The sequence below is a fragment of the Schistocerca serialis genome, chromosome 5 (assembly GCF_023864345.2).
Source record: "Schistocerca serialis cubense isolate TAMUIC-IGC-003099 chromosome 5, iqSchSeri2.2, whole genome shotgun sequence".
Taxonomy (NCBI): Eukaryota; Metazoa; Arthropoda; class Insecta; order Orthoptera; family Acrididae; genus Schistocerca; species Schistocerca serialis.
Genome location: NC_064642.1, coordinates 289,851,623 through 289,878,072, shown reverse-complemented (window position 1 = coordinate 289,878,072; position 26,450 = coordinate 289,851,623). Strand labels below are relative to the sequence as shown.

General features: G+C 46.0%; 1 protein-coding gene across 2 annotated transcripts in view; it reads left to right on the top strand.

Moving 5' to 3' along the window:
- The window catches only part of LOC126481426 (uncharacterized), a 277,457-nt gene that overhangs the window by 13,607 nt on the left and 237,400 nt on the right, over positions 1-26,450 (top strand). For both annotated transcript variants that reach the window (XM_050105171.1, XM_050105170.1), the window contains exon 2: positions 11,026-11,089. In XM_050105171.1, the coding sequence (XP_049961128.1) occupies positions 11,026-11,089 (64 nt within the window). The remainder of the gene's footprint in view (positions 1-11,025; positions 11,090-26,450) is intronic.

The following is a 26,450-nucleotide window of genomic DNA, read 5'->3' as shown; positions in this document are numbered from 1 at the left end:
GACAGTGCTGTCCAAGATGTGGAACGACACAGTCTTGATTCAGACAGCATCCCCAGCCCAGTCCCAAGCGTTACTCGCCTGTGACAAATCTGGGTGATATTCCTTTTTCCGTCACTCCCCATAAAAGCCTCAACATGGTCCAGGGGATTATTTTCCATCGTGACCTCCTCTTGCAGTCTGACAACAAGCTCTGCGCCAATTTAGAATGGCGATCTGTTCATCTCATCTGGTGCGTTTACGGGGGACCCAAAACAACAGGGTTGTCTTCATTTTGGCCTTTGAGAGTGATTCATTGCCTGAAAAGGTCAAGGTGATGGTTTACCACTGTGATGTTAAACCATAAGTCCCTCCCCTTATGCACTGCTTTGGTGCTGGAAGTTTGGGCACATGTCTTCCTGCTGCACTTCCAGTGCCACATGTCGATACTGCGGACATCCACTGCAGCCAGATACTCCATGTGTGCTACCTCCCACTTGCATCAACTGTGGAGGGCACCACTCCCCCTGCTCACCAGACTGCCCAGTACTCCAAAAGGAGTGGAAAATTATGGAGTACAATACCCTGGTCTGGTTGACTTACACATTCGAAAGATAACACCTCATTCGGTTGACGTCGGCATATGCTGCAGCTACATCACCGTTGCTGTCCCAAGTTCCAGTGGTTCCTCACTGAGTGCCATGCACAGTGGGCCCTCCGGGCCACCAGAATGCAACTGCCCCCCTGGTCGTAGGGGGCAAGTCTTCCTCTGTTGCTCCCAAAGCATCTACTTCGGGAGCAAGATCCCCCCAAATGGAGGTGACATCGATCCCCCCCCTTGCCCGAGAAGCAACAGCCTCCTGCGGCTCCTCTCGTGTGGAAGGGTTCCCTTGCGGCCCTCTCTTCCAAGGTCTCCACTAATGCCACGGCGGACACTCGCCCGTGGCTCAAGGAGCCAAAAGCTGCTGGATGAAGGACTTCATGGTTTTCCTCCGTTCCTGAAGCTGCTTTGGAGAAATCTTCCCAGGAAGCCCCTAAAGAGAAGAGGACACTCTGTGGCCCCAACACCAGCATTCCCTATCAATCTGCATCTGAGGATGCAGTGGAGATCTTAGCATCCGCTGCAGACCAGGATCTCACTGATGCCTCATCCACCTTAGAAAAGGCTACAAATACTCAGTCGGAGGCAGCAGGAGACCCTGAGGCATAACCAGCCTCCTTGCGCACTTCATGCTTTCCCAGCCTCACAATAACGTCATCCTCCAGTGGAATTGTGGCGGTTTTTTCCACCACCTGGCTGAGCTACGGCAACTGTTAAGCTTAACACCTGCTATCTGCATTGCCCTCCAGGAAACCTGGTTCCTGGCAATGCAGACCCCTGCCCTTTGTGGCTATTAGGGATATTACAGGAACTGTAGCAACTATAATAGAGTATCAGGTGGAGTTTGCGTCTATGTCCTGAACTCAGTTTGCAGTGTACCTATGCTCCTTCAAGCCTCTCTTGAAGCTGTGGCTGTCAGGATAAGGACAACTCAGGAAATAACTGTCTGCAACGTATATCTTCCTCCAGGTGGTGCAGTACCCCTTAACGCATTGGCTGCACTGATTGATCTACTCCCTAAACCTTTCCTAATTTTGGGAGATATTAATGCTCATAACCCCTTGTGGGGTGGCACAGTTCATACTGACCGAGGCAGACAGGTCGAAAATTTACTGTCACAGCTCGACCTCTGCCTCTTAAATACGGGCCAGCACACATTTCAGTGTGGCACATGGGGCATATTCAGCCATTGATCTCTCGGTTTGCAGTCCTGGCCTTCTCCCATCTATCCACTGGAGATCACATGACGACATGTGTGGTAGTGACCACTTCCTCATCTTCCTGTCACTGCCCCAATATCAGGCCCACGTATACCTGCCCAGATGGTCTTTAAACAAGGCGAACTGGGAAACTTTCACCTCTGCTGTACCCGTTGAGTCTCTCCCACATACCGAGCGAGGTGGCACAGTGGTTAGACACTGGACTCGCATTCGGGAGGACGACGGTTCAATCCCGCGTCCGGCCATCCTGATTTAGGTTTTCCGTGATTTCCCTAAATCGCTCCAGGCAAATGCCGGGATGGTTCCTTTTAAAGGGCACGGCCGACTTCCTTCCCCGTCCTTCCCTAACCCGATAAGACCGATGACCTCGCTGTCTGGTCTCCTTCCCCGACACAACCAACCAACCATCTCCCACATGGTAACATCGACGAGGTGGTTGAGCAGGTAACTAGAACGATTGTTTCTGCAGTGGAAAACACAATCCCTCATTCTTTAGGGTGCCCGGAGCGAAAGACAGTCCCTTGGTGGTCACCAGAAATCGCTAAGGCAATGAAGGAACGTCGGCGAGCTCTACAGCGGCATAAGCGGCAACCTTCCCTGGAGCACCTCATAGCGTTTAAACGGCTCCGTGCCCGCGTTTGCCAGCTTATCAAAATGCGGAAACAGGAGTGTTGGTAGAGGTACCTGTCAACCATTGGTGCCATACGTCATCTTCCCAAGTCTGGGCAAAGATCAAACATGTTTTTGGGTACCAGACCCCAACAGGTGTTCCTGGTGTTAACATAAATGTCGTGTTATCTACTGACAGAAACGCGATTGCCAAGCACTTTGCTGAGCACTATGCTCGCGCCTCCGTGTTGGAGAATTACCCCCCCCCCCCCCCCCCCTCTCTCACCCCCACAGCCTATCCCACTTCAACAGCAGCTGGAAGGGAAAGTCCTCTCGTTCACTACATGCTACAGCGAATCCTATAACGCCACATTTACTCCCCCAGCCTTTCCCACTCTCAAACAGCAGCTGGAAGGGAAAGTCCTCCCGTTCACTGAACGCCACAGCAAATTCTATAACACCACATTTTCTGAATGGGAGCTCATTAGTGCCCTTGCACATTGCCCCAACACAGCTTCTGGGCCAGATTGGATCCACAGTCAGATGATTAAACATCTCTTGTCCGACTACAAGCGATATCTCCTCGTGATCTCCAACCGTATCTGGTCCGATGGCATCTTTCCATCGCACTGGCAAGAGAGTACCATCATACCGGTGCTCAGATCCGGCAAAAATCCGCTTGATGGTGATAGCTATCAGCCTCACCAATGTTCTTTGTAAGCTGCTGGAACATGCGGTGTGTCGTCGGTTGGGTTGGGTCCTAGAGTCAAGTTGACTACTGGCTCCGTGCCAGGGTGGCTTCCATCTGGATCTCTCTGCCACTGATAATCTTGGGTCCCTCGAGTCTGCCATCCCTCCAGCCTTCTCCAGACGCCAACACCTTGTTGCCATCTTTCTTGATTTATGAAAAGCATATGACACCTCCTGGCAACATCGTATACTCGTATACTTGCCATATTATACGAGTGCGAATATCCTTGCCACATTATACGAGTGCGGTCTCTGAGGTCCGCTCCTGATTTTTATACACAATTTCCTGTCACTTCGTGTCATTGGTGCCTTCCATAGTCCTCCTCCCACCCCCCCACCCCCCCACCCCCCCATATCCAGGAGCATGGGTTCCCATAGGGCTCTGTAATGAGTGTATCTTAATTTTTAGTGGCCATTAACGGTCTAGCAGCAGCTGTAGGGCCATCAGTCTCACCCTCTTTGTATGTAGGTGACTTCTGCATTTTGTACTGCTCCACCAATACTGGTGTTGCTGAGCAGCACCTACAGGGAGCCATCTACAAGGCACAGTCATGGGCTCTACCCCACGGCTTTCAGTTTTCAGCCGCAAAGTCATATGTTATGCACTTTTGTTGGCGTCGTACTGTTCATCTGCAACCAGAACTTTACCTTAAGGACGATCCACTCACTGTAGTGGAGACGTATTGATTTTTAGGACTGGTTTTCGATGCCCGATTGACTTGGCTTCCTCACCTTCATCAGCTTAAGCGGAATTGCTGGTAGCACCTCAATGCCTTCCGCTGCCTGAGCAACACCAACTGAGGTTCAGATCGCTCTATGCTGCTGCAGCTATACAGAGCCCTTTTTCAATCCCACCTTGACTGTGGGAGTCTGGTTTATGGTTTGGCGGTGCCCTCAGAGTTGCATTTACTCGATCCAGTGCACCACTGTGGTGTTAGACTAGCGACGTGAATTATTAGGACGAGTCTGGTGACCAGCGTCCTTGCAGAGGCTGGAGTTGCTCCATTGCATTTCAGGTGTGCACAACTGCACGCCAGTTACGTTGCACATGTTCGTAGTTCTCCTGCGCATCCGAATTACCTTCTCCTTTTCCCACCCACGGCAGTTCATGTCCGCTTCGGTGGCCCAGATCAGAGCTTCCAATTGCAGTTCGCGTCTGATTTCTTCTGTCTGAACTGGAGTACTTGCCTTTACCACATTTACCTGAGGTCCAATCGCATACACCTCCATGGTGTACACCTAGGCTGCGGCTTCGCCTGGACCTTCCACATGGCCCAAAGGACTCAGTTCACCCCGCAGCTCTCCACTGTCACTTCCTCTCGATTCTTGACATGTACCAAGGCCATGAAGTGATTTACACCGTGCTTGATGGCTGATGGTCACGTTGGCTTAGTGTATGTCCATGGAGGACATACTGAACAGCATTCCTTGCTCGATGGCTGCAGTGTTTTCACTGCAGAACTGGTGGCTATATCTCGTGCTCTTGAGCACATCCCTTCGTGCCCTGGGGAGTCGTTTCTTCTGTGTACTGACTCCTTGAGCAGCCTACAAGCTATTGACCAGAGCTACCCTCGTCATCCTTTGGTAGCGGCCATACAGGAGTCCATCTATGCTCTGGAATGGTCCGGTCGTTCAGTGGTGTTTGTGTGGACCCCAGGACACGTCAGAATCCCAGGCTGGCCAAACAGGCTACTGGAAACTGCTTATGTAGATCGGCATTCCAATAACTGACCTGCGTTTGTTTTTACGTCAGCAGGATTTCGGCTTTGGGAGACGGAATGGCATAGTCTCAGTACGCACAACAAACTGCGTGCCATTAAGGAGACTACGAATGTGTGGCAGTCCTCCATGCGGGCCTCTCGAAGGGACTCTGGTTCTCTGCCAGCTCCACATTGGCCACACTTGGGCGACCCACAGCTACCTCCGGCACCGTGAAGACCGGCCTTAGTGTCGATGCGGTGCCCGGTTGACGGTGGCCCATATTCTGATGCACTATCCCGCTTTTTCCTGCCCTGCGACAAAATCTTCGGTTACTGGACTTGTTGCCGCTAATTTCATATGACAACGCCTCATCGGCTGATTTAGTTTCACATTTTGTTTGTGAAGATGGGTTTTATCATTTTATCTAAATTTTAGTGCATCTCCTTTGTCCCTCTGTGTCCTCCACCCTAGTGCTTTTAGGGTGGAGGTTTAATATGTTACAGAGTAGCTGGCTTCTCCTTTTTATTCTCATGGTCAGCCACCCATGGTAATCTGTTTCGTCATTTTATTCTCTTCTACCTGTTTCTTGCCTTTCTCTCAATTTTTTTCTCTGGTTTTTATCCCTTTAAGTGTTTGTTGCCTTTCCATTGTTCTTGTAGTTTTTTTCCTTTCTCTCTGTTTTGTGTTGTAAGTCTTGCTTGTTTTATTCTCACCTTTGTGGCTTGTTTTATTTGGAACAAGGGACTGATGACCTAGCTGTTTGGTCCCTTCCCCCCTCTTTTAAACCAACCAACATTTTGTGGTCTTCTCCGATGATACAGAATCCTTCCCCTGAGACAATTGAGACATAGTTTCAAAAATTCATATTGTTAACACCGTGTTCCATCACCTGCTACAAAAAATTTAATCATTCTCTCTCTCTCTCTCTCTCTCTCTCTCTCTCTCTCTCTCTCTCTCTCTCTCACACACACACACACACACACACACACACACACACACACACACACCCGTGCGCGCAGAGAGAGAGAGAGAGAGAGAGAGAGAGAGAGAGAGAGAGAGAGAGTAGCTGTCTCCCGTCACTGGGGCCTGACGGCGCAGTCAGCAGAAGAATGACTTTTTCTGTCCAATAACTTAAATGTTTAGCAGCCTTCTTCATTCTATGACTCAACACCTCCTCTAGGTGTGAAAAGGAATCTTTCCTTTTCATTTTGTTGATATGACAGATATACATATACTTCTCAGATATGCTCACCAACAACAATCCCCCTGCGGGTCTGAGGGTTAGAATAGGCGTGACATATCCCTGCCTGTTGTAAGAGGCGACTAAAAGGATTCGTGCCCTTTCCAGCCCTATAAGTTCAAGTCCCATTTTATGGTTTGACCTGCCCCCAAATTCAACAGAAGTGCGGGTCATATGGGGAAGGATGCCTTACGTGGTGCATGACTTATCCATAGAGCCCTTAGATTCAATCTCCTGAACCTCTTGTCATGGCTTTGCACCTCCACCTGCAATTCAACTATTTGGGTGAGGACACTTTCTGGGGTATGTCATATTCTTCTGTCTCCTGTCCTCTTTCACCCCCATGGCAATATTGGAGTTCTCTACGCCCAGTATCCAGCACGGTAGCCAGTCTGTTGTGGCGGGGCCATCATGTACCCATTTGTTGGTAGGAATCGCACTGCTGATGCCTGAGCTGTAAACTCCCCATGTACGTCAAGGAGTAGAGTCCTGTCTTCCTGGGGCATCAGGACTCGCGGCAACGGCCATCATGCCAGGTGGCCTTTGCTGTGGCTGGGTGGTGCCTGTGGGGAGAGCCCCTGATCAGAGTGGGTGGCATCGGGGCGGATGACCTGCAATGAAGTGGACTGAGTCATCTCTTGCTGGTGACTGTACAGTGCCAGCAGTCTCTTAAGAAGGGCAAGATCAAGTACAATGCCGACACATATGACCCTAAATCATTTCTCTCCCTCACTACACCACAGGAGGAACATAGAGCTACAGAAAGAAGACAGCCATATTCGCCTCGATATTTAGTCTGTTGCAGAATGGGCGGGGTCTCCTTTCTACCTATGAAGCCTCAATTTTTCTTTGAACATCTTGAGGATGAGTTTGGGGAAGTGACAACGCTGTCCAAGATGAGAAGCAGTGCAGTCTTGATTCGGACAGCATCCCCATACCAGTACTGGGCAATACTCACTTGTGACCGGCTGGGTGATATTCCTGTTTCCGTCACTCCCCATAAAAGCCTCAACGTGGTCCATCGCGACCTCCTCTTGCAGTCTAACGATGAGCTCCATGCCAGTCTAGAACGGTGGTGTGTTCATTTCATCAGGCGCATTTATAAGGGACCCAAAGATAGCAGGTTGCTACCAGTGCCTTCATCTTGGCCCTGAGAGTGATTCATTGCCTGAAAAGGTCAAGGTGATGGTTTACTGCTGTGACGTTAAACCATATGTCTCTTCTCTTATGCAGTGCTTTAAGTGCTGGAAGTTCGGGCACATGTCTTCCCGCTGCACTTCCAGTGCCACATGTCGAGACTGCGGACATCCACTACATCCAGATACTCCATGTTTGCCTCCTCCCACTTGTATCAGCTGTGGAGAGCAGCACTCCCTCTGCTCACCAGATTGCACTGTACTCCAAAAGGAGCGAAAAGTCATGGAGTACAAGTCTCTGGGCCAGTTGACTTACCAAGAGGCTGAACGTAAATTTGAACGATTACACTCCGTTCGGTTGACGTCCAAATATTCTGCAGCTATATTACCATATCTCAAGTACCAGTCTTACCACACTCTGTCCCATGAACAGTAGGCCTTCCAGGCCCCCAGAATACATGCTTGAGCCTCCACATCTGAGAATTATCCCCCAGCATTTCGCATCCTCAAACAGCGGCTGGAAAGGAAAGCCCTCTTGTTCACTGAATGTCACATTGCCCCGACACAGCTCCGGGACCAGATCGGATCCACAGTCAGAAGATCAAACATCTCTCATCTGACTACAAGCGACATCTCCTCATCATCAGCTGGATCTGGTGCGATGACGTCTTTCCATCACAGTGGCGGCAGAGCACCACCATTCCAGTGCTGAAACCTATCGGGCCCATCAGCCTGACCAATGTTCTTTGTAAGCTGTTAGAATGTATGGTGAGTCGGCGGTTGTGTTGGGTCCTGGAGTCACATGGCCTACTGGCTCCATGCCAGGACAGTTTCCGCCAGGGTCGCTCTACCATTGATAATCTAGTTTCCCTCAAGTCTGCCATCCAAACAGCCTTTTCCAGCCAACACATGGTTGCTGTCCTTTTTTTTATTTTATTTAAGAAAAGCTTACGAGATGATCTGGCAACATTGTATCCTTGCCACATTATATGAGTGGGGTCTCCAGGGCCCGCTCTTGATTTTTATCTAAAATTTCCTATTTCTCTGTACTCTCCGTTTCCAAGTAGGTGCCTCCCATAGTTCCCCCCATATCCAGGAAAATGGGCTCTGTATTGAGTGTGTCTCTACTTTCACTGGCCATTAACGGTCTAGCAGCAGCTGTAGGGCTGTCCGTCTCACCTTCTTTGTATGCAGACGAGTTTTGCATTTCGTACTGCTCCTCCAGTACTGGTGCTGCGGAGCGGCGCCTACAGGGAGCCATCCACAAGGCGCAGTCATGGGCTCTAGCCCACAGCTACCAGTTTTCAGCCAGGAAGGCATGTGTCATGCACTTCTGTCGGCATTGTACCTTTCATCCAGAACCAGAACTTTACCTTAATGACGATCCACTCACTGTAATGGAGACATATCGATTCTTAGGACTCGTTTTCGACACCCAATTGACCTGGCTTCCTCATCTTCGTCAGCTGAAGCGGAAGTGCTGGCAGCACCTCAGTGCCCTCCGCAGCCTGAGCAATACCAACTAGGGTGCAGATTGCTCTATGCTGATGCAGCTCTACAGACAGAGCCCTTGTTTGATCCCGCCTTGTCTATGGGAGTCTGGTTGATGGTTTAGCAGCGGCCTCAGTGTTGCGTTTACTTGACCCAGTGCACCACTGTGGTGTTCGACTGGCAATGGGAGCTTTTAACGAGTCCAATGACCAGCGTCCTGGTGGAGGCCGGAGTCCCTCCATTGAAGGTTACGCATGTACAACTGCTTGCTAGTTACGTTGCAGACATTCATAGTTCTCCTGAGCATCCGAATTATCGTCTCCTTTTTCCCACCTACTGCAGTTCGTCTCCCGCATCGGCATCCCAGGTCAGGGCTTACGATTGTGGTTCTGGTCCTATCTCTTCTGTCTGAAATGGAGTCCTTGCCTTTACCACCTATACTCGAGTCCATTCACGTGCACTTCCATGATGCACACCTAGGCCGAAGCATAACTTGAACCTTTCACATGGTCATAAGGACTCAGTTAAACCCGCAGCTGTCCACTGTCACTTCCTCTCAATTTTTGTCATGTACCGGGACCATGAAGTGGTTTACACCAACGGCTCGATGGCTGATGGGCACGTTGGCTTCACGTATGTTCATGGAGGACGTACTGAACAGCACTCCTTGCCAGACGGCTGCAGTGTTTTCACTGCAGAGCTGGCGACCATTTCTTTTGCTCTTGAGCGCATCCACTCATGCCGTGACGAGTCATTTCTTCTCTGTACTGACTCCCTGAGCAGCCTACAAGCTATCGACCAATGCTACCCCCGTTATCCTTAGTAGGGACGATCCAGGTGTCCATCTATACCTTGGAACTGTCCATTTGTTCCATGGTGTTTGTGTGGACCCCAGGCCAGGTTGGAGTCCCTGGGTATGAACTTGCTGACAGGTTGGCCAAACACTCTACACGGAAACTGCTTATGGTGATTGGCATCCCCGTAACTGCCCTGCAATCATTATTACGCTGCAAGGTTTTTCAGCTCTGGGAGATGGAATGGCATAATCTTGGTATGCACAATAAACTGCATGCTATTAAGAAGACTACGTATGTGTGGAAGTCCTCCATGTGGGCCGCTCGCAGAGACTGTGGTTCTCTGCCGGCTTCGCATCGGCCATACGTGGCTAACACATGGCTACCTCCTCCGTCGCGAGGACCCACCCCGATGTCACTGTGGCTCACGTATGACTGTCTTCCACATCTTGCTGGACTGCCCACTTCTAGCCCCTCTGCAGCGTACTTTTAAACGTCCCAGCATCCTACCTTCGGAGTTGGGCGACAATGCCTCAACAGCAGATTTAGTTTTACATTTTATTCTTGAGGAAGGTTTTTACTATACCATCTAATGTTGGGCATTTTGCTTTCTCTCAGAGGCCGCCACCCTCCCTCCATTTTAACTCTGTTGCACTTTCTTTGCATTTGTTTGTCTTGGTAGTTGTCTTTTCCCTGCATGTGTTCATCTCGCCCTGTTGTTTTGGGGGTAGAAATTTTAATGTGTTGCGGAGTGGCTGGCTCATCCTCTTTTTATAATTTGATCATCCAACCCAGACCATGTGTTCTATGGTTTTAATATCTTCTTCTACTTTTCCTTGTTCATTCCATTCGTTTTCTTTTTAGGTGTGATTTCCCCATTCCATTTCCCCCTTTTACTTTCTCAAACATACTTTAAGTGTTTTTGTACCTTGAGCCTTGCTTGCATAAGGAAAAAGGGACTGATGGCCCTGTTGTTTGGTCCCTTTATACCCCAAACCAACCAACCAATGACAATTGCCACAAATCAAATTAATACATCACTTGAATTATAAAATTCCTGTAACTTTTGGACATACCTTTTCTATTGCCAGTATATGTGTTCTGTGTTTATTTGTTATCATTTTGACAGGTGAAGAGATGCTAAATCAGTGTGCTTAACCAAGAGTGTGAGCTTTGTAAATTCTCTTTTGTGATAACAAAGACTCTTTGTCACTAAAGTGTTATATGCCAGTTTGTATGTGCTCTTCATGTTGTATAGGAATGTATTGAAATCACGTAATAACAGCTTTGAAGTAAACATTTTCTGTAGTTAGGTTTACTATGAAAAAGTATCCATCAATGAGAATGACATTTACTAATACACTACTAGAAAGAAGGTTGGTTTACGTCATATCACTGACTGAACAGCCATTTAGTACTAAAATGCATGAAATACACTGGACACATTCTACATCATAACATTATCAGTGGAATGTATAAAATAAAAGCTCTTTTCTATTTTTTACAGTGCTTCTGATACATCACCTTCAAGTTGCAATCGGGAAAGTGGTAAAGAGAAACGGAGGACATCAGTAAGTATTTGTTTTTAAATAATTTTATTTGGGGAAACAGTGGCAAGGATTTTTAAACGAAGGCGAACCATTTGATTAATTTGGTCTCCCTAAGTGAATTGAATATAAACCCTGCATAAAGAAATAGGAAATTTAAGGTGAAGTTCAAGATATTCTAAATCCATGATGGATTATATTCTGACCAACCACAAATAGAATGTAATAGAATGTATAGAGGATATAATGTCTGTTCAGACCATTTTGATTCAGGCAGAAATGGCAGAAAAAGTCCACTTCACCGGTGTCTCATGATAGAATTAATGACGATCCTCCCTCTGTGTTGAGTAAACCATTTTTTAATTCTAAATGAGTGGATCAAAAACGCCCACACTCTGCGATTTTGAAATTTTAATCATGCAGGCCGATGACGCTCCAGTCATGCACAGACTGCAACAGCTGTCATTCGAGAGTCTGTTGCACACGTATGCCACACCCTATTTGATGTGTTGCAAACTTGGGCACTTGGCAATTGTGTGTCAAGAAGCTGTTCTCAGGCATCCTCTACCAACATGGCCCGATGTCACTGCATTGCTCCACGCAGTCATGGTAGCTGATCAGGCCATGCCACCATCATCGCAGAAGCTGCTGTCGGCCTGTACCATTTTTGGCCAGACACTGGAGTTCCAGCTAGACACCAGAACTGCCATGATCAATGGAAACAGGTATAGGTGAGTCGTTCACCTTTACTGTAAAGGGCTCAGTGAAGGGCAAGACATATCTTACTGCCAGAAGACAGTTCCTCTCCTCAGAGAATTGTCACTTACAGCTAAGTTCAGAAACATTCTTAGTAGCAGATTTGCCTAATATTGTTCTGATTTTGTTTTAGATGTTTTTACAGCATTTGGCTTTGAAAATAGTGGGCCAAGTCAATTTAGTGTACACAACAGTACCCTTTTTTATCTAGATTCTCTTTGCAACTCGTACAGAGAAACATTTGAACCATCACTAAATTGTGTAACAAATTTTATTGCATAGTGTATCTATAGAACCATCAGTGGTGCCAAAATTTAGTAAAGCTTGCCACTATCGTTTGCTGGTAGAAATGAGGTTCAGGCCGACTCGTGTGGCTTCAGGATGGACGTCATTGCACTGGCATCATCCAGTCAATGGATGACACCTATGGTTGTCATTAAAAAAGCTAATAGGTCTTTATGCAAATGTGGTGATTTCTATGTGATTATCAATGCTCAGTCCACCATTGATCTCTATCATATGCAGTCTTGGACTAGAATAGATCTGCTGTTATTTATTGCTTGTTGTAAGAGGCGAGAGGCTAAAAGGAGTCCCATACCTAGTCAAGCTTTTACATTGATATTACATTGATAACATGGCTATTATTATGATGCCTGTCAGGTGTAGCTCCTTTTACAACCTTTCCCTCAACCTGTTTGGCTTAATTACTTATAGTCCACTTTCAGGGTTTGATCTCCACTTTTCTAAATTTCGCAGAAGTGTGGGGCATTTGTGGAAGAACATTTTAGTGGTGTGTAATTTATACACCTTGCACTGTGATCTGTACCTACTACGAAAGTGGATTTATGTTCGCACCTGAAATCCATTATGATAGCCAATCAGCATTTGGGAGGGGTTGGGGTTTGTTATGTACCCTCACAGAAGTAGCCTCCTGGCAATGCAGGGATCACACTGCTGATGCCTGAGCTGTAACCTCCCCATGTATGCTGAGAAGTAGGTGCCTGTCCATTCCTGAGCACTGGAACTGCTATGCGAGGTAGCCTTTGTCATGGTGGCGTAGCACCACAGGGCACAGCATTCTGCTAGAACGAGTACCATCAGGTCGGAAGATCCGCAGTGAAATGGATCAGTCTCACCCACACTGGTGTCTCTGCCAACACGGCCATCTCAGCAGATATTTTAATGCAAAGACTTACAACCCCTGATGTTACCTTCTTTGGCCACACCATGGGATGAGGGGCAAGCAAGGAGAAATGGAGGTGGACAGTTCACCCAGTTCTAGATATGCTCCAGAGCTGATGGAGAATCTTTTGCAACAATGAAGCCAATGTTTTTTTTTGCTGAAAATGTAATGGGAGGCTCTGAGAAGTTGCTGCAAAAGGGAAAATGAAAAATGGTATCTATTGATCAAAACTTTGAATGCCCACCAGTCACATGCCCTTCAAGCCTGTTGCTAGCTTGATGATATACTGGTTACCATCTCTCCTCATAACAAACCCAACAGGATTCAATTAGTCAGTCTCTGTATGGACCTAATGCTACAAAAACATTAAGAACTGTGTGCCAGCCTAGAGCAGCATGGACTTCATTTTGTTCGTCTCATTCAGAGAGAACCTAAGGATAACAGGTTGGACACTGAAGATTTCAGCCTAGCCTTTGATGGAAGTTTTATATCTGTGAGCAAGTTAAGGCCATGCTTTATAAGATTGGTGTCAGACCCTATTCTCCCACTCCTATAAGATGTTTTAGGTGCCCTGAGTTTTATCCACATGTTCTCCCACAAAACTAGTGAAACTACTTTTGGGGTGTGTGCAGAAGGACAGGGCATGACGGCAGCCTTCATTAACACCCCATTACAAGCTTAAACCACCCAGAATGCGAACCACACCCCCTTTGTTCGCTGACATTTTCTGTTTTCAAAAGAGAGGAAAACATCCAGAGATATAAAAAAAATGACCGCCTGTCTTATCAAGATAGTAAGAGAAATTTTGAATGACTCTACTCCAGTCAATGAGATGTCAAACTTTGCAAATATTGTGCCAAAATCCACCCATAATGCGATGGCAAGATCTTTGGACCTAGCCTCAAGTCAGTGCCAATATAGAGGGCATCAGCTTCCTAGACTCCCAGACACACAGCACCTGTGGTAACCAGCACTTGAGTGCAGCTAGAGATACCTTGTTTTCCCCTGGTGCATCATCAGGGAAGAGAACACCTGTCAAGGTTTCTTCCTCCCAGGAAAATGGAGACCAATAGTGTACCACCATCCAGTGGGTGACAGAGTCACAGCAACTGAAACCTGAGAGGACAAGAAGGATAAATCAAAAGTTAAACTAAATTTTACTGCTCTCATTGATCCAAACCCCTATACCCTTCTCCCCAGCTCTGTGGTGAAACACACGAATGCCGATGAAGAATTGCCCATTCAGGTGGAGTACGACTCAGCAGCAAAGTAATTTGTAGTTCCTTTTTGCTTTCACTGCTTTCTCTGACCCCAATCTGACATTCCTTTGGTGAAACTGTAATGGCTACCATATCATCAGCTGGCTTAACTCCATCAGTTAATGGCTACTTTACAGCTGGGAATGGAACTTCAGGAGATGTAGCTCTCAGAAACCCAGTTCCTTGCTATTACAAATCCTACTGCGTAAATTGCATTAACTCTGAGAGGGCACCTATTGCAGTCTGCATGCTCATAAGGTTCGACACTTTTAGTGATCAGGTGCCACTGCATTACAAGCTCTGGCTTTTCTGGCAGTCTTCAATGCTGACAATCTTCTATGAGACAGCTACGCCACACCTAGCAGGGGCCAAGTAATCGAGCAATGAATTTCAGAACTGATAGCATGCCTGGTTAACACGGGAGCTACAACATGTTTCATTACAGCGTATGGAACATACTCGGCAGTAGCCCTAGCATCTCACACTCAATCCATTGGTATGTCCATGGTGACCTCTGTGACAGCAATCACTTTCCTATTACTCTCTCTTTCTCCAACCACCAACCAACAGAACATGCACAAAATTGGTTGCTTTGGAAAGCCAACTAGCAAGCTTATATCACCAGAGCAATTTTTAAAACCAGTCAAGAAAAGGATGACGCAGCAGTGGTATAAGATACTATTTTCATGAAGCAACAATACTCTATTCTTAAGGCTCTTCCTGCTGGAAACCAGTGCCTTGTTGATCTGAAGAAATAGCTGCAGCTATCAAAGGGAGTCGAAGTGCACTTCATTGACTGAATGGCATCCTACTATGTTAATATCATTCAAGAGACTTTTTGCAAGAGCACAATTTTTAATAAAGAAGAGAAAGTTGGAGTGTTGGGATCAACATATATAGTTTATGAGAGCCAACACCCACTTATTGCAAATATGACTACACTCCGCCGCATTTCCAACCACTGAGTATCTGTAGTAGTACCTGTCCTCTCTCTCTCTCTCTGTGGCAACATCTGTACTGATCCTGAAGTCATTGCTGTAAGTTTCGTGGCACACTTCACCTAATTGGCTGTATGCAGTGACTACCATCTTAATTTCCTAAGTTGGAATTGTGTGCTGGAGTGAAACTATTTATCCTTCTGTGCACAAGGCCTTTAATCATACAATGTTTCATTTAGAGACTGGGAATCCCACAGCACTTTAGCAGAGTGTCGCGACACAGCCTCTGGACCCGAAAGAATCCACAGTCAAATGTTTAAATGCCTTAGCAACGAAAACATGAAACACATCCTCAGGTTTTTAAGTTGTATTAGGCAGGAAGAGGAGTTTCCTCTCCAGTGGTGGGAGGGTATTATTGTTCTGGGAAAGATACTCTGATTTTGAATAATTATCAACTAATCTCTCTAATGAATGGCTATGTAAATTATTCAAAAGAATGGTCAACTGACAACTGTGTTGGTGCCTAGAAGTCAGATGACATGTATTTCAATTTAAAAGTGGCTTTCGGGCATTCCAGTCCAACACAGACCAACCGATTTGCTTGGAATCTAGCGTGAGCAATGCTTTTGCACATCACCAATACCTGATTGCTGTGTTCTTTGACTTGTAGAAAGCATTTGATACCACCTGGCTCTATCAGCTTCTGACTACTCTGCATGAGTGGTGATTCCAGGGCTGCTTATACAGAATTTCTGATCCCTCCCATTGTTCCAGGTCTGTATAGGTTCAAACCTCAGAAACCAATACATAAAGGAAATTGAGGGTTCCTCAAGGGCAGTTCTGAGCGTAACCCTCTTCACCATCGCAGTTAGTGTACCCTGACTACCATGGGATGTTAAATCTCACTGTTACTGCAGGTGAATGACCTTTACGTGTATTATAGCTCAACATCATTGTGCACCACAGAACACCAACTTCAGGAGGCCTTGTAGAAAGTACATGACTGGACCCTGAATCTTATGTTTCAATTTTCTCCTGCAAAAACTTGTGTTACGGATTTTTGTAGACTCAGGACTGTGCATCTGCAATCCGCACTCTGTACTTTACCTTGTTAACCAGTTACTTGAAGTCATCAAAACTTTCAAATTTTTAGGCCTGTTATTTGACAGTAAGTTAACAGGTGACAACAGGTATACCAGCTCAAGGCAAATTGTCTGAGGGAAATTAATATACTCAGATTTCTCGACAGCTCCTTAAGGTACATAGACCACACAGTTCTTGTCAGTAAAATTCTTCTGGGCTGTTGACCACATTGTCAGTACATGAAATTCTCTGATGTTTTGGCCACTATTGTAATTGGCTGAAATGTCAGACAATTTTATATATTGACAATGCAATCAACAGCCCAGAAGAATTTTATTGACAGTGACAATCACCGTGGAAACCTGTACTTACACATGGCTCTTCTGTGATTATATGGAGCTTTGATTTTGGTCTATGGATGCGTTGCCTATGGATCGGTAGCACCGTCAGTACTCTGCTTATTAGACCCTGTCCATCACAGTTGTATGCAGGTGGTGACTAGTGACTTCCTTAAAAGCAATGTTGACAGCCTTCTTAGTGGAAGCTGGTGTTCCACCCTCATGAGGGCCAGACACCAGCAACTCTTGATGAACTATGCGGTCACAATCTGTCAGGTGCCTGCCTATCCATGTTACTCAATTCTTGTTTTACAGCCAACAATTCACACTGTTTACACCCAAAAATAGGTAGACCAGTTGGGACACGATTGGAAGTTCTATATAAGGACCTCCAGCTATCCCGTATTCTCAGTAAACATGAGTTCCTTCTCAGCACACTGTAGTGTGTGCACAGTCCTGTGATTTCAATGGACCTTTTCTGTGGACCTAAGGAAAATGCTGATTCCATCATTCTTGGGTGCTTTTCCCATTCAGTTCTCCACAAGTACCCAAATTTGACATTCATCTTCAAAGATGGATTGAAAATTGGCACGATAGATTATGCTTATATATACACAAAGAGGCCTGAAAAATATTCTCTGCTGAGTCCATACAGTATATATACTGCAGAGTTGGGTGGCATATCATGGGCTCTGCAGTCCATTAAATCTCTCACCACAAAGGACTTCCTTGTTTGTTGCGACTTCATGAGCTGCTTACAAGGCATATCTCAGTGAAACTGCAGAAATGTGTTGGTCACTTACTTCCAAAACCTATTAGTTGACATCCACAGCTGCAGAACCACTGTAACATTCATCTGGGTTCTGAGCCATGTGAGTATTCCAGGAATTGAGCTTGCCAACAAATTAGCTAGAGAACCAATGCAAACTCACAAATACTGGGCACAGACCTATGATTTCAGCTGTTGCAGGAAATTTTGAAAACCTGGGTTATGGAAAGGCAAGCTACCACGAACCTCAACAAGCTGAAGCCAATCAAGAGGTCCACCAAATCATGACATATTTCTCTAAAGACGATGCCATTTTACAGTGGTGACTACGTATCAGGTACACGAGACTCACAAGTTTGTTCTAAGTCAAGAGGACTCCACCAATGCAGATTGATGAGGACTCCTCCAATGCAGATGTGATTGTTATCTCACAATACCCCACATCATAACAGAATGTCCACTGCTGGCTGATCTGACACAAGCAATCAGCCATTTACTTGTGGATGATAGGATAGCAGCTAAAAAAAAAGTACATATTTCTTGAGAGAAAGCGGATTTTTATAGTAAAATTTATAACACCTCAATGCTTGGTGTCAGGTGGATGTGTAGGGGGGGGGTTACTACTACTTGGAATGGCATAGTGGCCTCCAGCTACTTTTTACATCTGCACTGCTATATAATTTTGAATTTTTTATGTATATGTTTTATTTCTCTAGCAGTTTAAGCTAACTGACTTTCTAGTCATTATAGTCTTCATTTATCACCCCATTTTAGTATTACTGACTATGATAACCCTTCTTGGAGTATCCTTCAGTGATGACTGCAGCTTTTACCTCACTTGTAACCATTTGACACGAACTACTGTCATGCAGATTTTCAACCATGATGATAAGGTCACAAACCCTGGAACTGTCAATTCTCTTCTTGTTGCACTCAATTTTACACGAATTTACAGTGCAATGAGATACTGATAAAGATGTTTTGTCTGTGTAACCCATAATCATCATACATCTGTCCTAGGTTTCTCCCATAGGATTATTAACAAAACTAGCTGGTGGACAATATTTTTAAAAAAATCAGTTTAAAACAAGCAACTCCATAAGATAGCAAATCAAAACAGCTGCTGGTCTTAAATACACAATTGGCTTTACCAGTATTGTTATTTATCATTTGGGGTTGCTGGTATCCTCCCCATATTCCAAAAATACTTGCTGCAGTTGACTCAGGATATTACAATGCATTATCTATTTATACATCATCATTGTACTAGCAATGCATGTGGAATATTGCAGGAACCCTGAATCTCCTTCCAGGAAGCTCTTCGAAAACTGCTTATGTTATCAGTTAAACAAGTGTCATTCTTTCAATCCCAGTTTTAAATATCTGGGGCATCTCTTAAGTAGTGAAGGTATTATGCCCATGTGCAACACTGTTCATGCAATGATAAATATGCCAGCACCTACTAACCTGAAACAGTTATAGTCTTCTCTGTGGAAGATCACATACTATGCATAGTTTATTTCCAAACAGCACAAACCACGCACTCATTGAATCGGCAGCACAAAAAGGGGCATCAAGTTATGTGGTCAGCTGCCTATCAACAGGCTTTTCAACCCCCTTAAGGTGTGTCTCAGAATCAAACAGTACATGGTGCTGTATACAACACTCTTGCAGTTTATGCTTGCAGTGAATAAATCCCAATTCTGGATTGTGGTAGTTTTGTCCCATAAACTGTTGGACGACTCCGAAAGACCAATCGCCTGTGCTTCCAAAACATTAGCTGTGATGCAGATGAGCTGTTCTCAAGTTGAGGAGGCAGCCTTAGCAATAAGCTATCGGGTTGGGAAGTTTTATGTACATTTGTGTAGCAGCAAAGTCTACCTGTTAACCAACCACAAACCTTTACTTTTGATTTTTTGTCAATGGTCTAAGCTCTTGGAACAGCCAGAGCTGTGTCTGCAGCAGTGGACATTGTTTTTAAATGGATATAACTATGAAATTCACTTTCACCCCACTACCCAACATCCAGTGCAGGCACTCTGTCCCACCTGCCTATTGACCTTGACGCAGAGTTGGATCACCTGAAAATAGTTTGTTTTACAAATGATCAACACTTGCAATGAACTCTGGACGACTATCCACTTACAGCACACAAAGTAGCCACAGTGTCAGCCCACAACCCTGTGCTGTGCAAAGTTTTGTCAGTGCCTGTGTTTACAAGTGCACACCTTTCAGAAAATTAAAACTGGACTTGAGAAACTGTCTTCTCTCTCATGTTTACATATTAGGGCCTTAAGTGGATTTGCTAGTTCAGTCAAATACAGTGTCTGGAAAACAGATATTCCAGATTTTGATTACCTAATAGATGTAGATAGCTACATGCTCAGACTAATATTTCTACTTCTCCGTCACTGCAAAAAAATTGCTCCATCCATATTAGCTGAATTTTTATAAAAAACAAGACTGAGCCTGACAATCCAAGCATGTGTAAAAATTAGTTGTTCTGATGCCTTAATCAGCAAGCCCTACCATTAAATTTATCTTCAGTTATCCCCAGACCACTCCCAGTAGAGTGTACTCATTTATTTTGCCAGGCCTTTCAGGGGTTAATCTCTCCAACTTTTCCTTTATGGCAGAGATGCCATCAACGACCTCTCATGCTACCATACGATATGTGCCCTTCTTGCAAGCTTTGTGATCGAGAGAGTGCTACATGCACTAGTGTCTTGACAACAATCCCCAGTTTATGTAACAGCTGTTAGAAGATTCCTGTCAATGCAACAGTAGTGAGCACCTGACCAGTGCTGCTTCCACTCAGCCTCTAACACAGAGGCTTAGTGAATGGTAATGATGCTTAAGACTCAAGTGCGTAAGAAATGCTGACATTATCAACTGAGGAAGCACTCCACAGCTAACTCATTGCAAACCTATCCACCGCCATCAGTGGTTCAGTTCAGCCAAAATCTCGCATGTGCACAGGCATCAAAGTCTGTTGGACCTCCCGTGCCCTTTGCAGTGATCCCAACCTAAGTAAAATCCGGCCTGCATGTAGGTCTAGGTGCACACTTTTGGCTGACACTCAGGATGCACCCAGGTGGTCAAAGTCTACAGTGGACATCAGCTATTTGATGTCTTGGCTGATCACACTCTCTTGATCCACCAATAAAACCAGCCATCACCCAGTGCCTCTACTCTCCAGTACAACCTGAAGCACGCAGACAGGTCTAGCCCCAGTTGTACCAGCATAGCACTCTGCCTATTATATGATGGCAGCTCCTCAACACTGCCACTGCAATACCAATCCAAGCTATCAGAATTGGCCAGTACAGATGAGGCCATGCTACTACACCTCCCCCTGCCCCCCATCCCCCACCCCCGATTCATGCTTTAAACGACACAATTCCTGCCAGTATTAGGCCTATGTGAGGAACTGATTTGGGGACAGGAGGAGAGCGAGTAGTATTCCCACCTTTAGCAGATATTGATAGGGACATCTAGATTCTGCAGCGGTCTCTGCCACGAGCTGCAAGATGACAGAACTGGTGTGGTGCGTGGGTCATACTGCTCACACAATGCTAGGTCCTCAGGGCATCCAGTATCTTTCTGTTCTGTACCATATGAAGTGTTTCTTACATCGTCATATTGCTACACATACCCCAGCTATAAACCAGCTCTGTTGCTTGATTTCCTGGTTTGCACTATTGGTCTTCATTCAGTGCATAGCTTACAATGACTTTGGCGCTGTTTATGGTTTACACAGTCATAGCAGCAGTGAACAGAAAGCTATGAACATTGTTCTTGGATACGGGATGAGTTAGTTGCTGTTTTTAATCAGCTAGAGTGTGTTGTGGCTGCTTTCAAGCAATTGGAAGCTGCTGTGAACGGATGTCATGGGTTTGCTACCAAAAGATTTATCCCAAAGTTACCTCAAGTACAATGTGGTTATAATTAAACTTTCACTATTCGAGCCAGTGTAGACGGAAAACTATTACTTGATGGGTTCCCATCTTAATAGAAATGATGATAAGACTGTTTGCTGCAGGTTTTGTGTGTTAATAGTGTTTGTGTGATGACTTGTCATGAGGCACTGGTACTGGTACGTAGTGTTGAAAAACAAGCATCAGTCTGCATTGCACATGCAGATAGTAAACATGGATCTGGACAATGTGAACAGAGCTTTACTTGTGAAGCTGTTTTAGCGAAACAGCAGCAATTGTGCTGCTGCTCTTCATGAGTATCGGTGCACTAAAGGAATACAGAGAGGTCCTTTTTCTGCACAGGCATTGGAGAACATGATTCAGAAGTGCAAATTAACTGTCAATTTGGAAATTGCTCCTAGGAGAGACCAACAGCCTATTGGACCACAAATTGTTGAAGAAGTTATTGTTGACATGGCTGAGGATGGTGTGCAACCATGAAGCAGTATGCACCAGCTGCCATGACAGCTGAACATTCCATACCCCACCATTCGAAAAGTGCTGTGAACAATTGTGAAATGTTTCATGAAGTGTCTATTAACAAATCTGTCACAGTTGCTGTGCATATGTTTGGCGATTAATTTCAAATCAGCTGGTTCATTCCCAAGTTTGACCTACAGAAGTCTCACAAAATAATCACAGATGACTGTCATAATCAACATGTGCTGACTTGCAAAGTAAGCACTTGTTGATTGTGACAGTTATCAATGGTTACTCTGTAAAGTATATATTGCCATTGTGATGTTCATTATTAAGATTGTTCATTATTAAGATCAGGCACTTTCAGTGCAGTCTCAGTAGGTTAGATTGAGAATGGCCAGTTGGTTTGAAACTAGTCACCAGACATATGTAATGCTACTGTGGCAGATTTGTTAATACAGGCTTCAGGAAATATTAAAAGAAGATTGCTGATCCTGTATCAACAAAATGTTGAAACTGAAAAATAGTGAGTGGTATCTGTACACTTTCAGGCTATTGTGAATGCAGATGGTTGTCACATTAAGCAGCATTTGTAACCTGGAACATAACACGGTATGCAGTTAATAAATGTTACCCTCTTTTGGGAATTAAAATGTCTTTCTTTCAATGGTTCATTAGTTATTTCTCTTCCACATATACTTACAAATGTTTCCACAGTTTCATTGTCGTATGATCACTCAATTTTCATGGGGGCCATCTCAAGTAGTACAAGTTTAATTAATACCACCATGTACTACCCTGTCCTGTAGATAATGTCTCCTCTACCAGAAGAGTAGGATATGTCTGCCCTCATCCACTTCGAGTGGTATGTCAGTGGTAGGTTGAGGGGCCTTGTACAAGGAAGACATAAGTCGGGAGAACATAAGTTATTACACCCAACCCCCTAAAAAGTTTTTAGGTCTTGTCTTCCACTACAACTGAAATTGAGATTAGTAAAATAAAAGCAGAAATGCCAAACACCATTTTCAAATCCATCGTAACAAAGGAAGAGTCTTGCACCACTGAAAAGGTGAGGACCATAGATATTGGTATCTGTAGTAGTGAAAAACAGCTAATTGAATTAGGCCACAGGGGCCTTATAGAATACCTGTCAGATACTGTTCCAAAACTGCACCTGAGTTAGCTTTTCTTTTAACCTTACATGTTGTAAATGTTTCAAACAAAAATCTGTGCCCAGTAAACAAAATAATGTGCATGTCACACCTTTCTACAAGAAGGGTAGCAGAAGTGATTCACAAAACTACCATCCAACATCTTTCATATTCAACTGTTGTAGATTCTTAGAGCATATCCCGAGGTCAAATGTAATAAGGTGTTGTGACAGTGCCACGAGATTTAAAAGTGCCGCTACGTCAGTACGCGAACACGGCGATAGAGGCGCTCCGCAACTTGGCCGAGCGCGGGAGCGCCACCTGTCTATGAACGGCGTCGGCCGCATGTCACGGCACGGCAGTGGAGTGACAGATTCGGAGTTGGAAGCATGTAACTTGCTATTGCTCTACGTTGTATATCCACGCAATTTATTAGGATTAAAGGTTATAACACTTTTTGGCGACAAGGTCGGATATTTTTTTTCCTGCGTTGTGGAATTGTGTGTTCGTGTCGGGGCAGACATGGAACAGCTTCTGCAAGCGCTCATTGACCAACAAACACAGCTGACGGCTGCTATTCAGGTGGAACAGACACAGCTGACGGCTGCTATTCAGGCGTTGTCGACGTCGCTTACTCATCGTCTGTCTTCCTCTTCTCCGCCTCCGTTCCCTCCTTACGACGAGGCCGCTGAAGACTGGGAGGATTATGAGAAGCGTTTGCGGCAACACTTCTTGGCTTTCGGCGTTGTCGACGCTCCTATGTGTAAGTCGTTATTTCTAGCTTGAATTTCCCCACGGATCTATCAGCTGCTATCTCAGTTAGCCCCTCTGCGGGAACCAGCCTCTTTGTCCTTCCAAGAAATGTGTGATTTATTGTCTAACTATTACCGAAAAAACACCCATGTCGTTGCCGCCCGCGTGTCGTTCTACCGGTGTCGTAAACAGCCCCATCAATCCTACCGGGCTTGGGCGGCGGAACTACACGGTCTGAGTAGGAAATGTCAGTTTGTCACGGACACTCATCATGAGTCTTATGCTGATTCAATAGTTAGGGATGCTATTCTCCGGCTTGCTCCTGATAAAGTTCGGCAACGTGCCTTACAACTGCCAAACCTGTCGTTGTCGGAAGTTCTAATCATCGCTCAATCTTTTGAAGTGTCTCACGCTGCTGGTCCGCAAATAGACGCGTGGTGTGATGTAGGCGCTGTACAGACCACTTTCGACACGGACAATTTGCCTGTTTCACAGGGGAACGACGATGTGGCGGCGGTTCACTTGCGTCAACAACGTCGCGTTGGGCCGCCGTGCTCTCAGCGAAAACAGCAACCACAGAAGCAGGTTCGTTCCGCACTTCCTTCTTGTCCACATTGTTTCGTACAGCATGACAGGGCCGAGTGTCCAAAACGTTGGGCCACATGTAATTCATGCAGGAAAAAAGGCCACATTGCTTCTGTGTGTCAGTCCCCCAAAGTCCCTGTCGACGAGGACGAGGCATCGGACATGGACATTAACTGTGTGCTTTCTCAAAGAAATAAGTTGTTTGTTACTGTTCGTGTTCTGGATAAAGACATTCGCATGCAAGTGGACACTGGCTCTGCAGTAACTCTCATTAATTCTCGCACGTATTTGGAGTTGGGCTCCCCTCCCTTGTCCCCAGTTACACGAAATCTGAGAACTTATAATAAGCAGAAAATTCCTATCGTTGGCCAGTTTGATGCTTCCACTGCCTACAAGTCTGTTGTTCGGCCCTTCACGTTTTATGTGGTGGATCATGCCGGCACTGGAAACCTGTTCGGTTATGATGCTTTCCAGTTGTTCAGGTTCTCCATTGATGATGATGTGCACCTCATATCTGAGGATATTCCGTATCAACAGCTGGATGGATTGTGTTCTGAATTCTTGTCCGTGTTTTCTGCTGGTCTGGGTCGTGCCAAGGATTTTGAAGCCCACATCACTCTTAAGCCTACGGCTCGCCCTAAGTTTTTCCTGGCACGCCCTATTCTGATGGTGCTGCGTGCACCTGTCAAGGCTGAGACAGACAGGTTAACAGCTTCGGGGATTCTCCTTCCTGTTACCTCCAGCGAATGGGCATCGCCAATCGTGGTGATTTTAAAGCCACTGTCAACGCTCAGAGCCACATTGACACTTATCCTCTTCCCCGTCCTGAGGAGTTATTTACCAAGCTCGCTGGGGGCCAGTTCTTTTCCAAACTTGACTTATCAGAGGCATACCATCAGTTGCCGTTGGATGCTTCTTCCAAGGAATTTCTCGTCATCAACACTCCTTGTGGGTTGTATCAGTACCAGCGGTTACCATTTGGCGTCGCTAGCGCGCCGGCCATTTTTCAGCGGTTTTTGGAACAGCTCATGGCTTCCGTTCCCGGCTGCATCAACTACCTGGATGACATTGTTGTCATGGGGGCCTCCACCGAGGAGCACCTTCGCAATTTGCGTTCGCTGTTTCGGGTTCCGCATTCGGCTGGGTTGAAGTGCAATCTGGACAAGTCACAGTTCTTCCAACCCTCCATTGTTTATCTTGGTTTCCACTTGTCCCGTGAGGGGATACGTCCTCTACGACAGCACGTTGCGGCCATTACCGCTCTACCCCGGCCGTCTACGGTCATAGAACTTCAGACGTTTCTAGGCAAGATTGCTTATTGTCACAAATTCATTCGCTCCGCGGCGACGGTGGCTCATCCTCTGCATCAGCTGTTACGCAAAAACGTTCCTTTCTGCTGGTCCGACAAGTGTGAGCAGGCTTTTGTCCGCCTGAAGGCTCATTTGCAGTCGGTGCCTTGTCTTGCCACATTCCATCCGGGTCAGCACTTGGTTCTGGCGACTGACGCGTCACAGTATGGCCTAGGGGCTGTTCTCGCCCATCGGTATGAGGATGGGTCAGAACGACCCATCGCCTACGCTTCCAAGACCCTCAACGATGCCCAGTGGCGTTACTCTCAAATCGAAAAGGAGGCGCTTGCTATCATTTATGCTCTACAAAAGTTCAGCATTTTTTTGTATGGTTCTAAGTTTCACCTCATCACCGACCACAAGCCGCTGGTCTCTCTATTCAGCCCCTCGGCGTCGCTTCCGGATAAGGCAGCTCACCGCCTGCAACGTTGGGCCTTATGCTTGTCTCGTTTTCACTATGAGATTCACTATCGCCCCACGGCCCAGCACGCCAACGCTGACGCGTTGTCGTGTTTGCCGATGGGCCCCGACCCGGTTTTCGATCGAGTTGAACTACTCTGTTTCCACATTGATGAGGAAGAGCGTCGTGCGGTCGAGGGTTTTCCCCTTACAGGTTCGCAGGTCGCGTCGGCTACTGCGCGGGACCCGGTCCTGCGTCAGGTGATTGGTTTTGTTCAACGGGGTTGGCCGGACAGGACCAAGGCCCGGGCATCGGATCCCCTTCGCAACTACCATGCCTTGCGCCTTCTTCTACATCTACATCTACATCCATACTCCGCAAGCCACCCGACGGTGTGTGGCGGAGGGTACCTTGAGTACCTCTA